This window comes from Eschrichtius robustus, chromosome 8, assembly GCF_028021215.1.
Source record: "Eschrichtius robustus isolate mEscRob2 chromosome 8, mEscRob2.pri, whole genome shotgun sequence".
In the NCBI taxonomy this organism is placed as follows: domain Eukaryota; kingdom Metazoa; phylum Chordata; class Mammalia; order Artiodactyla; family Eschrichtiidae; genus Eschrichtius; species Eschrichtius robustus.
Genome location: NC_090831.1, coordinates 85,705,632 through 85,722,947, shown reverse-complemented (window position 1 = coordinate 85,722,947; position 17,316 = coordinate 85,705,632). Strand labels below are relative to the sequence as shown.

At 37.8% G+C, this 17,316-nt stretch overlaps 1 protein-coding gene across 4 annotated transcripts in view; it reads right to left on the bottom strand.

Annotated features, from left to right (window-relative positions):
* The window catches only part of BBS9 (Bardet-Biedl syndrome 9), a 469,951-nt gene extending 453,041 nt beyond the window's left edge, over positions 1-16,910 (bottom strand). For 3 of the 4 annotated variants that reach the window (XM_068549287.1, XM_068549291.1, XM_068549288.1), the window contains exons 1-3: positions 16,445-16,910; positions 9,208-9,330; positions 2,171-2,321 (exon numbers count right to left, since the gene is read on the bottom strand). In XM_068549287.1, the coding sequence (XP_068405388.1) occupies positions 2,171-2,321; positions 9,208-9,319 (263 nt within the window). In that variant the 5' untranslated portion in view covers positions 9,320-9,330; positions 16,445-16,910. The remainder of the gene's footprint in view (positions 1-2,170; positions 2,322-9,207; positions 9,331-16,444) is intronic. The other variant, XM_068549289.1, reaches the window with a different exon arrangement.
* Positions 16,911-17,316: the final 406 nt, after the last annotated feature.

Sequence of the window (17,316 nt, the reverse complement as noted above, 5' to 3'; positions counted from 1 at the left end):
CAGAATATTACTCATCATTGGCAAGAGGCATATATCACATGGAGGTCTGAAATTATACTAAAGGTATTGAAAATATTTCAGTTTGGTCTAAATCTCAAATAGATATAAATGGCCACTGCCACCACTACACTTCCCAGCCCCTATCAAGTGGTTTCCAGAGACAAGGCACAATCTAGAAATCCCAACTTCAAAGTCTTCAAGGGTCAAGTCAGAAGATGTAAGTGAATAAAGGGTGTAAATGGCTGTGATCAACTGGAGACTAGGGCCAGACTAAAGGAGGCAACGACTACTCAGCTCTGGGCTTGTGGCCAGATCTCCACATTTTTTTCAAGAAAAGCCAGAAAGCAGGGATTTTACGTGAAAATTTCTCATTCCTAAATGTTGGCAATTCTTTTAAATTTAAAACTAATCTGCAAGCAGGCCTCTGATGTTCGACCTCTGATGCACACTCTGTTCTAAACTGAAAGGACTATAGTTGAAGTCTGAAGGCCTGGACTGGGGTCTTGACTCTGCACTTTGATATTTCTGTGATCATTTAATCTTTCAGAGTGTGAGTTTGTCATTTATCAAATAAGAATTATATTAGATAATACCTGCAAAACATTGTTACAGTGAATATATAAATACTCACCAACTCACTCTACTACCAGAAAATGAAAATATACACAACTACCACATAATCAAGACCGCCTTCAAAGATTTTTATATGTACCCTGTAACACTCAAAACAATCTTTCCATCATGCACAGGAAAAGAATATGATGTCACGGAAAGACAGTAAAGAATGGAGTCAGACAGACCTGGGCCTGAATGCTGGCTGTGTAACCTAAAGCTCTGAGCTCTAGCCAGTTTCCTTATCTCTAAACGCAGATCACATCTTACAGATAAGATTAATGAGATAGTACTAGTCAATTAATACTAGTACAGTATCATTAATGTTCACCTCCTCCCTTCCAACAAGTGATCACATAGGTGAAAGCCACACTACTGTGTAGAATGATTGTGACAGCATTCCACTTTTTTAAAAAATGAAAAGGTAAAAATGCTTCTTAGAGGCAAGAATTCTTTTGTCTCCTTACTTTATACATCCATCATATTTAATATGTGCTAGGTACACAATGGGCACCTAATCATCATCAGCTTTGAGATGGAGTAGATATTTACCAGCCACGTCAATCATAACATCCTGATCCAGCCTGTCACAGGGCATAAAAGTCCCATCTCATGTCCTGGCCTATAGCATCAACGAAGCAGCTTCCCAACAGAATGAATCGTGTTACCAGAAGAGGGTTAATGCTCGGGAGCAGTCTTTCAGGTTTTTCTAGTAGGAGTCAGGGCCCCGAACAAGTGGAACCTGGGGCCAATAAATCACGATGTGCAACTGGAGTGAGCCAAAATCCAGAGCTCAGGGCACTCCCAGACTTAAGACAGCAAAAGGGCGCTCAAAAAGAAAAGGTATGGGAAAACAAGGCCACCTCTGTCTACATAACACTTCACAATAGATACTTTTATAAATGATTAAGAAATACGGGCTTAATTTTAAGAAAATGCATGTATGAAAATAAGATAAAATCAGCAATATCATCAGTAAATAAAAAGCAGATATATTACACAAAATGCAAAATAATAAACAGTGTTCTAAAATAAATAAGGTTTAAAAATAACGTACTTTGAACCAAAGACTTACTTTGTGGGGTGAGCTGGCTTCCTTTAAGAAACTAAGGACCTCTCTACCCCAAATAAGTAATTCGTTTCAAAGCTTCAAAGTTATGCACCAAATCACATAACTGCTATGATGTCTAATTTTTTTAAACAAACAATTAGTTTGTTTAAAACTGGACAATTAGTGCTTTAAGTGGTGAATACTTTCTATTTCTTTGTCTGGTTATTTTTCAAAAGCTTATCTCTTTTCCTTTAAGCTTCTGACACATCAGGCATCTTAGGTCTGTTACTATAAAAAAGTCCTAAATTATTCTATCTTAAATGTACAGGTTTCCAAATTTTAAAATGTTCAGTACATGAGGACCACCTAGGTGACAATATACAGGAAATATATTTAATTCATAGACAGTCTTTTTTTTTTTTGAAGCATCCACAAAAGTGACATAGTAAGGGATTGACATACTCCAAGTATTAAGATAAAACACCAGAATTGGTGGGCTGTACTTACGAAACAAACTTTCCTACTTCCACTTGCAGTATTGGATCTCGTAGATGCACTTCTAGAAGCAAATCTTCGGCTTGAGCTCCATCTCCTGTTTTTACAGGATGAGGATTAAAGATCCTTAGGTATCCCATAAAGCTACCCACAATTACTTTATCTGTAAAGAGATTTTTTTTAAGATATAGAAAGAAACAAACATTAGCAACAAAAATTTTTTGGAAATAAAATTTCCAGTGTCTAAAAGAGAAATCTAAAATTTAAAAGAATCCAGTTTTGCTTCATATGCAAAAACCAATCTGCCAATAAAATATGTAATTAAAGTGAACTTATCTTAATAACACATAGCTTTTCAAAAATAGCTTTACATCACCAATATTCAAATGTACTAACATATTACATTTTTCTTAAGCCTTGATTTGGGGTCGTAGCCATAATTTAACACAGTCAAAGCAAGCCCTTTTAAGAAAGGACCAGTATCAGGTTGTAAGCTGATTTCGTCATAGAGTGTCAACTCTACACCTGGTTTTGGCTGTTGAAAACACCGTATTAACTCAGTGTAAAAACACTGAGGCCTCATTAGACAGAGTGCTCTGATTTACAATTTCTAGTCTTGGGTACAAAAGGAGGAAATAGTAGGATAGGTATTATGGGTTGAATTGTGTCCCCCAAAAAGATATGTTGAAGTCCTAACCCCCAGTACCTGTGACTTTATTTGGAAATAGGGTCTTTGCAGATGTAATCAAGTTACGATGAGGTCTCACTCAACTAGGTAAGTGATAGGACTCAATTAGTATCCTTATAAGAAGAGAAAACAGAGACAGGGGTGGGGAGAGGAGAATGCCACGTGAAGACATAGAGACAAGCAAGGAGAAGATGATCATGTGACAATGGAGGCAGAGATTGGAGTGATACATCTACAAGCCAAACAATGCCTGGTACTATCAGAAACTGAAAGAGGCAAAGAAGGATCCTAGAGGCTTCAGAGGTAGCATAGTCCTGCCAACATCTTGATTTTGGACTTCTAGTCTCCAGAACTGTGACAGAATAAATTTGTTGTTTTATGCCAGCCAATTTGTGCTACTTTGTTATGGCAATCCTAGGAAACTAATACTTTGGGTTGTTTGAAATCCCTGGATTAGTAGAATACATTGACTTTTTTTCTATCAGCTTAAAAGAAGGAGTTCTACACACTTATTTATTGAGAGTTTATTAGGTGCCAGGCAATGGTCTAAGTAGCTTATATATACTAACTGATTAAATCCTCATAATAACCCTATGAGAGAGGTACTATCCTAGGAATTTCAATCCTGAATAGAGACACACATGTCATTAAGAATCTGGTGATACTATTCAAAATAGCCAAGACATGGAAACAACCTAAATGTTCATCAACAGATGAATGGATAAAGAAGATGTGGTACATATATACAATGGACTACTATTTAGCCATAAAAAAGAATGGATTAATGCCATCTGCAGCAACATGGATGGACCTAGAGATTATCATACTAAGTGAAGACAAATACCATATGATATCACTGATATGTGGAATATAAAATAGGACACAAATGTACTTATTTACAAAACAAACAGACTTATGGTTGCCAAGGGGGAGGAGGAATGGGGGAGGGTTGAATTGGGAGTTTAGGACTAGCAGATGCAAACTATTATATATAGAATGGATAAACAACAAGGTCCTACTCTATAGTACAGGGAACAGTATTCAATATCCTGTGATAAACCATAATGGAAAAGAATATGAAAAAGAATGTGTATATATATATATATATATATATATATACACACACACACACACACACACACACACACACATATATACATATATATATAGCTGAATCACTTTGCTGTACAGCAGAAATTAACACAACATTGTAAATCAACTATACTTCAATTAAAAAAAAAATGAATCTGGTGCTAGGTGATCTGATGGCAGCCTCAGAGGTCTACAAGGTCTCTGGAAACATACTGGTTCCTGTCTCTGACTAAGGCTTGGCCAAATGAACTCTTCCTGCATTCAGGAGAGCTATGTCACTCTCATTCCAATCTCTCTTTTATTTGCATTTATCATAATTGTTTCCTGTCACTTTGTGGCAAAAAAATAAAATAAGATGTTAATTGATATACAGATTAGCACCAGTGAATAAACTACAGACACCAATTCCTGCAGGGATATTTGGAAATTGGTTGTTGAGCTAAGTTGGGGCACAAAGCATTAAGACTCCTGTTCATATTCTAGGTGGGGTTAAATAGCATTGTACACAGTGACAGAACAGTTAATCAAGTTAACACCTCCAAGCATCTGGAACACTGTGCCCATTGCAGGTGACACTCTGGTGAACTGAACAGCTGCTGCCAAATGAACAGGAAGGAGGGATGCCAAACCATACATAAGATAGCTTTTTCTAAGGGCACTGGATAATTTAAAGTAAGAGAATGATAGGTTTAAATCTCAAAATTCTCATCTCAGGGTAAAGAATAAAACTCAGGGTCTTTGGGAGTCTGCAGAATTTCTTACCTCTTTTAGCAGGGGGCTTAACCCCTAAGAATCTAGTTCAGGGATTAACTCTATAGGTTTTAAATTGCAGTAACAAATGAGTTCACAGTCTCTCCAGGTTTCTTGCATAAAAGTAAAGACATTGATCACAAAGAATGGGACTCAACTTCAACAAAGCCCTATCCTCAGGGGTAAGAGGAAACCAGGATGGCCAAGTCCAAGTGGTGACAATTTAACCCCTAGAATTAAAATGTGTATGTATGATTATTAAAATAGACAGCGGGACTATTATAGTAACCAGATCTCAGGTAACAGTCTAACTATCACAGATTACAAGCTATAATTAATTAATATGGGATCCCCAGGAATGGAACAAACAGGCAACTCATTAAGGCCCTTTTTCCCAGTGACTGATTTCTTTTTATTATTGAGTAGTATTTAATTGTAACAATGTACTATAGTGTGTTTATCAAATTAAGGCCTTTTCTGAAGTCTATAACCCAAAGTAGTCCAGGTCTATGGAAAAGAGGACTAACTCAAGCCACCATATTAGACAGTCATGGCATAGCACTGATCCCCATACTTAAGTCAATTTATACACTCAGAGTCACTTGAACAAAGACAAGATTATGTATAGACTGCTGTAACACCACACATGCCTAATGTGAAGTTTCCTCAGATTCTTCCCTATTGGACCAGTAGTCATTTATCCAAGTGTACTGAGGAAAGGTATATACCCAACCTTTATGAGAACACTTGAATATTGGCTCTAAATTACTGCTAATTCTGGAAGCCCAGGAAGATACTGTTGTTGCCAATTATGGAGATCCCATGATAAATGAACTTCCTAATTTAGTTCACCCAGTGGGAAAGCAAAGCCAACCTATGATTTCTCACCCAGCATCTGAGAGCTTAAAGGAAATGTATTTCCGTAGAAAACGGTAGAGTATCCACTTGGTTCTCTAACATGCAGAGCGAGGGATATTATATTGAAAGGACTATATGGAAGCCAGTGGAACTCCATCTCTCCAACAGGGAGAAAATCAAAATCAATACCACTCCTAAGCCTGATTTGGGGTGGTTTCCAAAATTTAATTCCAAAACACTTAACTCTGTAATATGTGATAATTCCTATCAAAGCCCTGTTTAATAACCAGATTTGCTGATATCAAAGTCTAATTAATGGGTCTTATACAGTTAGAGTTGATCAGTATAACTTAAATGGTAACTCTAAATTCTTCTGTTATTCCACAAATTATTTTTTCTTGGAGCCAACTAATACATCCCATCTGCTTGAGTACAGTTCTAAATTTTAGTAATGCATTTTCTCCTTTCCAATACACAGATACCAACAGAAATGATTTGCTTTCACCTGACAGGAGCAGGAGTATATCTTTACATGTACGACCACAATCCAATCTGCAGGAACCAGGACTACCTCACCATCTCATAAAGGGTGAATGGGGCTGAAAGAAATATGAGTGAAACCCAGGGATCCCCATGGGCCCTTCCTGTACTGTCTGTATCAGTAGTAAATGGAATTTCTATAACCCTCTTTAGGCAAGCGTCAGTGTTCTAGATCCCCCAGGAATGAAGAGGCCTAGAACACAGCCGGGTGACCAGTTGCAAAACAAAAGGATGTAGCTCCCAACATGACTTCTTCAAGTTGCCATACAGTTTTTCCTGCTCCTTCATCTTAACTTTTAAGTTTTTCCTTCTCTTCTTCTTTTCCTCAACTATTATATATTAGGTTGTGAACACGGATTGTATGTACCAATTATTCTAGAGGAAGCAGAATATTGGAACATGATCATGACCGAATGACAAACGAAAGGTATAACACCCAGAGATCCTAGATTTGAAGAGCCAGAGCTCCCTGAAAGAGCCTCTGAAGCCGTAGGTGCACGCAGTTATCTCCTGTGGCAGATGGGTAAGAGTATGTGTATGTGCAGTTGTACAAGGGACAGTTGCCCCATGTAAGGTATAAATGCTGAGAAGCTAAAAGATAAATATAAGAACTATTTTTTAGTCTGCCTTATATAATGTGTTTTTAACTCTGATTCTTGTAATAAACACTCCCTCCAGGTTATATGTTAGCACGTAATCTAAGCTGAACCATTCAGATTCTCTCAAGATTAACGAGGAATCCTTCTTCTATGAATCAAGTCAGCTTCACCTAAAGCAATTTCAAGATGCCTAATACTATCCTTTCACTCTCTGATCACCTCAGAGAAAGTAGGGATCAACTGGCATTATTGTCTCAACTTCCCAAACTGACCTGCAAACTTCTCTTCATCTATGTCCATTCTTACCTTCTTGCCTTCTATCACAGTGAAAAAAATTCTCAAACCTCTTTAAAGTTAACCCTTCCATCTGCGTACTTGATCCCACCTCCAACTGTCTTCTCTGGATCCCTGCTTTATCAATTATATCCTCTATGTTACACACTGAATTTTTCCCATTTCTCTTTACCCTACATTGTCCCCAGTCATCATTCTCCCTTCTTCCCTTCACAGCTGTTTCTTTAAAGGGCCATAAACACTCAGGCTTCCCCACTTCTAACTCTTTCACTCTCTGCAAATCTAGATTTTGTTACCATTATGCCCATTCATCCACCCTCACCAAGGATACTAACAAACCACTTGCCGCAAAACAATATGGAAATTTAAAAATCAGTCTTCACGTCACTAAATCTTGCCTCCCAGGTATCAGCCCAACTGGTTCTCCTGCCTCTCTGCCTGCCTTTCTCAGAATCTATTACTGACTACCTGTCCCAAAGCTTCTCCCTTAATGCTCATATTCTCCAGGTTATGGTCCTAAAGTTCCTTCCCTCTTGTTCCATCTTCTCTCTCGGTGCATTTGCACCCATTCCCAGGGCTTCAAATACAACCAGCGTACTGCTCATTCCCAAATCTCTACCTCGATTCTGCCTACCAGACACTTCTGTTTCAAACAGAGCATTTCCGAAACTGCTCTCACTAAACTTCCACTCCATAAGATCAACAGTAATAATTCTTAAACTTCAGTGTGCCACCATTCAACTTTGGAGCTTGTCAAAATGCAGATACCTAAGCCCCCGTCCAATCCATCTACCCCCCAGAGAATATGATCTTAGAAGATCTTGTACATCTGGGATAGAAAATCTTCATATATAATAATCACCCCAGAATATTATGATGTAGGTGGTCCAGGCTTTGAGAAATAATGATCAGTGGTTTTTTTCTATGTGGAACACACATACACACAGAATGATTTTTGTATAGCATGCTTGGGAAAACAGAGGAAGCTGCTCACAGCTGGAAGTAAATAGGGCGGATGAAACATCTCAGCATATTGGTAACCCACTGGTGGCACCCCAGTGAGGAGCTCTAATAGAAATGATGAGTGAACACTATGTTATTCAGATAATCAGTAAGTATAGTTTCCAACCAAGTTAAGCTTTAAATAGTTTGGGCAGAGGTGGGTTTGAAATTGTTTCTCTCTGGCAGGTATTTTTGTGGTATGACTCTTCTATGCTACCAAATTATAGAGGAATCATAAATTTTAACAAACAGTTGGGCAGGAGGCAGGGTTGCTAATCTTTGAAGAACAGCTCAGGACACCTTATGAATAGAAGACCTTCGCCTCTCCTATCAGTAGGAGGGCAGGGCCCAGATTTTTCTTAGAAACAATTTAGTAGGTGCTCAGAACAGTTTAGTGCCTCCCACTCTTCTTTGCCAATATAATTTTCTTTCACTTTATCCCCCAAATTCTACTGTTTTCATTATAGGCAAGAGAAATAGAATAAAGAAAAATGTAGGGGGACAATGTTTATATACAATGAACAAAAGAAAAATTATTATAATAAGTTTTCTTTTTAAGAGGCCAGTGACTATCTGAATTACAAAAAAAAAAAAAGCTCATGACTATAAATCACTCAAACCAAATATAAATTTCAAGTAGCAATAATATAGAACTAAAATGTTTTAAAGACCACTTATATGAAGATGCAAAGAGGAGCAAATAATATAAGAATAAAACAGAATATTGTTTCTAGTTTCAAAATATAAAAATGAAATTAATGATTTAACAATTGTTTTCTACAAACAAATAGAGCTAACATAATTTCTCCATTCTGGTAAATGGCTTTCAGATTCTATTTTAAAAGAATATAATTTTTCTTGCAGCTTCTACAAAAGAAAAATTTTCAAAATTCAAAATATTTTACCAGCTCTACCCTACGAAACCTGATTTTGCAACAAATAAAAACAAATTAAATGATGGTTTATAATATTTTTCTGAGTTCCAGTAAATAACATGACAGAATCAACACAAACCAGAAAAACACAAACAACAAAACATAAGTAATAACTACATTTATCAGCCTGCTACTTAAATATTACTTATAAGGAAAACTACCTTAAGAACTAGGGCATAGTCATGACAGTTCACCTAAGTTCTATAAAGTACACATTAAAAAAAAGAAGTCATTTTTATTCCATCCCTATAAAATGCTTTGCTCCAAGATGCTTGGTCATAAGTTGTTTACCTTGTCCATTTCCAGTATTGTCAACATCAGCCAAACACAAACAGCCTTGATCAAATTCTTCTTTTTCTCCCAGAACAGTAGACCACCAATCACGGGCTTTAAATAAAGACATTTTCGCTCACTCTAAAAAAGAAAGCATTTATTTATAATAAAAATCCACTTCACAAAAAAAGTCCACTTCACACCATGATTTATGAATTAATTAACTCTTTTTTGTTGTTGTTGTTCTGAATTAATTAACTCTTAAGGCATACATAGCAAACTAAAGTTAGACAACTTTGAGAAAAAACATTGTATTCAACTCTAATTTTTTGTATTTTGTGGACATATGTGAAACCACAAATCCAAGTGAGTGGAAACATTAATCAGATATTTTGCAATGCCATCGAAAAGTCAAGCTGAGAAATTATACATTTATGTTGGGTCAATTCTCTATTCTGGGACATTTAGTAGACAACTGTACAAAGTAACAAACATATTCTTCGGAGGATCAAGATTCAAATCCTACCAGAACTAGTTAGCACATAATTCCTAGGCATAACACCTAATTTCCCTTCAGTTTGGTCATTAAAAAGACTGCAGCATCTGCTTTCACAATGAGTTGCTGAGAAGAGCAAATGAGATCAAATGCATCAAATGACTAACACTGGAAGGGGTACATTACAGGTACTCAAAAAGCATTCACTCCATTTCTCCTTTCTAATTGTAGAAAGGAAGATGGAAGAGGGAAATTCACACCAAAAACAACCAGGAAAAGTGGGTTGTAAGTCTATTTATACCACTAATTACCTGTGTGTCCTCAGGCAACCCACACAACCTCTCTGTGCTTTGATTCCTCATCTAAAATGAGGATATACCAGCCATACCACTGAGTTACGAATGTGGTGGATGTGAAAGCCCACTGGACTTTTGAATTACAACACAAACATCACATACCCTGGGATTCTATGAAAATTCATTTATCTAACATAAATGAAGATTTCCTTCAAGCTACACTGATTTAAATGTTAGGATACGCAGTCAATGCTCTTTATTCAAAAAAACTCTGTTCTATAAGGTTGCAGCAAACATTGAATTAGCAAATACTGAACCATTGCTCCTAGAGGAAATACAGGGTTAGGGGTCGTACAAGCCTCTATTTACAACATTTTCATCAACCAATCAATACATAACTTTGTTTTTTGTTTGCTTCTGTTTAAAGATACTTTATTTAATATATTGCTGGTTCATTAACATTGAACTCAGTGGCCAACACTATAACTCATATTTGAAAGAAGCTTATCTACTACATGTATTTTCTCCATAGGGTACGTCACAGCCTTCTTGCACTTAGGAACATTAGGCAGCACTTCAGCATGACTTTGGGGGACAATTTTAAACAGCAATATCACACACACACACACACACAAACCCAAACCACAGAGATGTCGAAAACATGGCACTAAATAGACTACGAAAAGGATCCTTGTTTATAGTATGAGAGCTGAAACAAGAAGGCAAGAAGGCAGAGAGTCGCTGTGTGTGACATCAGCTGGGAACACGCGTATCAAGTGACTCAAATTGTTTGCAACTCTGCACACAACCACGAATGACCCCAAAAGCAAAGTGCTATTTATTTATTTGTTTTTTACTTAAGCATAGTTGATGTACAATATTATATGCCACAGGTGTACAATATAGTGATTCACAATTTTAAAGGTTATACTCCATTTATAGTTATTATAAAATATTGCTATATTCCCTGTGCTGTAAATATATCCTTGTAGCTTATTTTATACATAATAGTTTGTGCTTTTGAATCCCCTACCCCTATATTGCCCCTCTGCCTTCTATATTGCCCCTCTGCCTTCTGGTATCCACCAGTTTGTTCTCTATATCTGTAAGTCTGCTTCATTTTTGTTGTATTCACTAGTTTGTTGTATTTTTCAGATTCCACATATAAGTGATATCATACAGTATTTGTCTTTCTCTGTCTAACTTATTTCATCTAGCATAATATCATCCAAGTCCATCCATGTTGCTGCAAATGGCAAAATTTCATTCTTTTTTATGGCTGAGTAGTATTCTACTGTATATATATACCGCATCTTCTTTATCTATTCATCTGTTGATGGATATTTAGGTTGCTTCCATATCTTGGCAATTGTAAATAATGCTGCTATGAACTTTGGGTTGCATGTATTTTTTTGAATTAGCTACAACTCAGCAATTTTTTTAAAATGAAGCAACAACAACTTGGGTGGATCACAAGGGCATTATGCTGAGTTAAAGAAACAGGTTACCAATCCCAAAAGGTTACATTTTTTTTCCTTACTTCATTATTTTTTATTGAAGTGCAGTTGAGCTCCAATATATATGAGTTTCAGGTGTATTTTTTATTGAAGTACAGTTGAGCTCCAATATATATGAGTTTCAGGTGCACAGCATAGTGATTAAGTATTTTAACTCCATTATGTTAACTCCATTAAAAGTTATTACAAGATAATGACTATAATTCCCTGTGCTATACAACTTATCCCTGTTGCTTATCTAGGTTTTTTTAAAATTTTCATTGGAGTATAGTTGAGTTACAAAAAGGTTGCATTTTAAATAATTCCATTTCTATAACATTTTCAAAATTACAAAATTAAACTGATGGAGAACAGATCAGTAGTTACCACGGTTAAGAGAGGCTGTGACTTTAAAGGAATTTCTTTGAGGTAATGAAAAAGTTCTGTAACCTGACTTTGGTGGTGGTTTCACGGGATAAATTTTATTTCTTAGAACTATATTTCTCCCCCCAAAATAGCGTATGTAATATAAAACCTGGGAGATCAAAATAAGATCTATAGTTTAGTTATAGTATTGTACTAATGTCAATTTAATGGTTTTGATAATTGTACTTTATCATTGGGAAACCACTACTTGTGCAACTTCTATGTGAACATAAATCATGTCAAGGTGACAAGTTTAAAGAAACAAACAACAGGGGGAAAAAAGAAAGAAAACTCCATCTAAGGCCCTCTCTTTACGCTAAAAAGGAAAGTAGTCAGGTAAAGGCAAGGTGTTGATGAAAGTGAAGGAAAAATACATAGCAGGTAAATAAACTTATCATGAGTTTTAACATGTGGGAGAGTTTCTGAAAAACATCTGCATCAGCTGTTATTAATAATGGCACTATGTAACCATACAAATTGCCAGATGACTTCAAAACTTCAAATCTCACAGCAAGTATTCAAAAATGTAATAAACACTCCTATTATACTTTTACTGGATTTTTTTAATTTGAGAGGGAAGTAACAGTACTTAATAAATACCATATATTCTCATTATGTACTCGAGATACACTGGAAAATTATAATACGCCATACCATTGGACTGCCGCAATGGAGACACGTCATTCTCTTGCAGCACAGGGCAGAATGCTACCCAAATTCAATACCATTCAATGATTCACTAGGAGGACTCACAGCACTACAGTCATCATATAGTCATCATCATGGCTATGATTACTCAAAAGGATAAAAAGCATAATCAGGAAAGGGAAAAAGCGCGTGATCTGTAGTTTGAATATAAACACACATGACTGCATCAGATGAAAATAGCTATAATGTGAAAATGGCCTTAAAAACCTTTGTTACTGAACAAATTTTTTCAGCTTGCTAGTATAATGGGGGGAAAAAAACTCCAATATGAAAAACTAACTCTCCAACATGGTGTGTAAATGGAACTGTTCTACATCAAGCACTAATTTCTCATGGACTTCTATCATAAAATTTAGTATCTATTCCTAGTAACAAAATACCTCTGGCAACATTTACTTCCTTCCTGTTTCTCCTGCTCTATCAATTTCTGCTTAGTCACCTACCACTTCATTAGCTTCTGAAAGCCCTCCTTTCCTAGATTGTTTAGCTCCTTGCTACCCAAAGTGTAGTCCCTGGACCAGCAGGTCAGCATCACCCAAGAGCTTGTGAGAAATGCAGAATCTCAACCCCACCCCAAACAAGATCCCCAAGTGATTCACACGCACCTTAAAATCTGAAAAGCACTAGTTGCACGGATACCTGATAGTCTAAGTGGATGTTTTCTTATAGCAATGCTCTACTTCTCTTCCTTTTTCCTGTGACCTCTGTCACCAGTTAGTTACCTTTCCAAAGTTTGAAAAAAAGACTCACTTTTAAAATCAAGAGCTTCAACAGCTAGAAGGTACCCATCAATCAGCTGGTCTTCTCATCCTGTAGATTATAATGACTCCCCTAAATCACACAGCTAATGGCAGAAACTTGCTTCTGCATACCCTGTCCCTACTCTAGACCCTTGTATTATTAGGCTGTCACTGCCTGCAATTTAATATCCAAAACACTGAAAAAGCATGGGTCAGTAGAGGGATTTTTTTTTTGTTTCTCTTTGTTTTAATTTTTAAAAGGTTGGGGGAGAGGGTGCTAATTTCAAACCTAGGTCCAACAAATGGTTCTTCCTCACAAGACCACAGCTGCTTCATTTCAGATCAACTTACTTTCATACCAGGGCAAAACATAAGTTAATACATAGCAGAACTGCATAAATTCCATTATGCCAAAATTCTGCATACTGGTTCTCCCATGACCCAGGTGTTAACATTTACCATGGTGGACAATAAATTATTGAATAAGGTCTTACATCTTTGAAAAATTAGTGAACGATAGGAAAACCAACAATTTGGGCTGATGGTCAGTAGCATGTTTCCCAGTGCCTCTCTCTCCAATTTCAAAGGCAGAAGCAGAGGAAGGCGCACTGCCCACTCCCAAGAAATTAAGAAACCACAAACCCTCATTTGTGCAATTTGTACATCATTAATTTCCTTTTTTAAAATTGGTGTATTTTTAAATGACAGCGTAGGCTGCAAGGCAAAAGGTTTCAAAGGGGAGTTCTTTTCCACTTTGGCTTCAAAGACGGATTTGATAGCAAGTCTGAACAACTTAAGGTTGCTGGATATCCCTGTTTATCCAAAAAAAAAAACAAAAGCTTAATCCTTTGGCTCAATCCTTTGGCTTGAACAAATAAAACACACCTACAAAAAATTTCTCTTTGCACACAGCAGTTGTGTTCCTAATAAGCTTATATATAATCACTTTTATACTTGCTCTTAAATATAAGTCTTACAGACACTGGAGCACCTTGATATCTAATGGAACTCTGATGAAATCTTTTGATAATATAGGTATTTCTCCCATAACCATACGCTAAGCAATTTAAGGTTTCAGAGAATTCCACTTTTCAGTGTGACATGTGAGAAACTCCACTGGCCCACTTCCCAGTGAAACTGAAAATTATTTTTTAAAAATAATAATTTATTTTTTTAAAAAAAACAACCATTTCAAGTCTCTGGAAATTGTCCTAAGAGCATACAACAAATAAAGAAACATTAAAAATCTAAAATTCAGTAAGAACAGTAAGAGTCTGTACTATTTAAACTAAGACTCACTCCTCTCCATACTCCTAGCTCAGCAAGATGGAAACTGCACTCCAGAGTGGTACATCCAAGAACCCTCTCCCCACAGCTCCCAATCAGAGAACTATTTTCCCAGGAAGGGCAGGACATCAGTATTATTTGTCCTGCTCCCAGCTATCTGTTGCTGACTACAGAAGAAACTGAAAATCTAAATAAACCTAAAACAAGTAAAGAGATTGAATTAGTAATCAAAAAACTATCCACACACACAAAAAAAGACTAGGCTCAAAAAAAAAGAAAAAAAGAAAAGACTAGGCTCAGATGGTAAATTCTACCAAATATTTTTTTTTAATTAACATCAATTCTTCACTAACCTCTCCAAAAAATAAAAGAGGAGGGATCACTTCCCAACTCATCCTATGAAGCTAGTGTACATTGATACCAAAATTAGACAAATACAAGAAAAAAAAACTACAGACCAATATCTCTTACAAATATGTATGTAAAAATCCTCAACACAACACTAGCAAAGTGAATCAAGCAATATATTAAAGGAATTATACACCATGGCCAAGTGCAATTTACCCCTGGAATACAATGTTAGTTTAACACCCAGAATTTATTAAGGAAATATACCAAAGCAATAAAATAAAAATCACAAACCACCTAATCATGTCAACAGAGTCAGAAAAAGCATTTGACAAAATCCAAAACTCTTCCATTGTAAAAACACTTGATGGAAGAAATGTTCACATATTGAGGTATGGGGAAGTCATTCTGGCTTATATATGATTTAACGTAAACTTTATGCTAACTAGAACAGCTTGTCTCACGGCCTGTCAAACATGCATTGTACATCTGCTCAAACATGCATTGTACACCTGCTTTAACCATTAAAGAAAAGAGTGCATTTAAAAATCAAAACGTAGGGACTTCCCTGGTGGCGCAGTGGTTGAGAATCCACCTGCCAATGCAGAGGACACGGGTTCGATCCCTGGGCCGGGAAGATCCCACATGCCGGGTAACAACTAAGCCTCTGCGCCACAACTACTGAGCCTGCGCTCTCTAGAGCCCACGTGCCACAACTGCTGAAGCCCGTGCGCCTAGAGCCTGTCCTCCACAACAAGAGAAGCCACCACAATGAGAAACCCGCGCATCGCAACGAAGAGCAGCCCCCACTCACCACAACTACAGAAAGCCTGTGTGCACCAACGAAGACCCAACGCAGCCAAAAATAAATAAATAAATTTATTATTTTTTTTAAAATGGTATGTTTAGTAAAAAAAAGTGAGATGCTAAAAAAAAACAACAAAAAACAAACAGAAAAACTCCAGGAAACTGGAGTCGATTGCAGGAATTGATTGGGGAAGGAAGATGCTAATAATATCACCTCAGCTCATCGAAACTGCTGTGGTCTGCAAGGTAAAGGGAGAAGGAGAAGCAATAATCCTATTGCAAGAAGGAATTAGCGGGTATTAGTACATGCATCCTACTTCAGTCATAGGATGGGAACTGCTTTGACCATTTGCTCACAAGACCTGTTTTAGTGTCACAGGAGGAAAATGCTTGTGCACCACGTGACATTCCTGAATGGAATCTCTAAAAATTCTTATCACCCTTTCTCAAAAATGTTCACAGGATCACACACACACATTGTTCTGGCAGTTTCGTTTTGTTTTGTTTTGAATGCAAGCATCCTTCATAAGAAACCTATCACCCTATATCCCCCAAACCATTATACGGCATCAGAGAATCAATCTGACTAAAAAATAAAACACAGAAAGGGCATTCATGCACCGCTGTTTAATTCTAGACGTACTTTCTTACCTGATGCCGAGTCAGGTGGGTCCTGCCCCACCTTTCTTCGAACTCTCCTTCCACCGATTTCTCTTTAAGAACGTCTGCCAGGATTCCAGGGCTGGAACGACGAGCAAGAACGGACGGTGCAGGAAAAAGCAACCCTTACTTCTCCCTCTCGTTCTCCTGATCCAACTTGTTTCACGTCCCAGGCAAAGACAGCGCCTCACCAGTTGGCACCACCAGCTCCACAGAGCTTAAGCGATCCCACCAAGTAGCTCTCCTGCATCCCCTCTCTGTCACGCTCAGAGACAAGCAGGAAAAACGGCATCAATCCCGTGGCAGATATCAGGCAGGAAGGAACAGCGGTAAGACCTGCTGCTCACAAAGAGGAGGAAATAATGAAGGAGGCAGTGAGTGGGATGTAGCAGAAAAAGGACAGCAGCGGCGGAAGGGACGCCTACTCAAGCCTAACTCCAAGCCATCTCCGCCCTGTTGTCATAGCACTTTACAACGAACGCTACTGCGCAAGTCAGACTGCTGAGCCCCGATGCCTGCTGGGGGTTGTAGTCCTGAGTGTCAGGAGAGAGGAAGGCGGAGGATTTTTTTCTGAGTGATGTTTGGAATCAGATTTCTACTGGGCGGAGCTAGAATGAACTACTGCCCGGTCCTCATTAGCAGAGACAGAGAGAGAATTAATTCGACTCCCCTTTTCTGTCCTTGGACAGTTCCTTAGACGCGGGCTCTGAGGAAGACCCGCCTCCCGACCCCGGCGGGGACGCAAGCCACGCCCCTCCCACGCCTTTCTCCGTTCCCGCCGCTCGTGGGTGGGGCTTTCCTCGGAGGCGGGGCGCGGGGCGCGGGGCGCGGGCGTCTGTGTTGGTCTCTAGGGCGGAGCATCC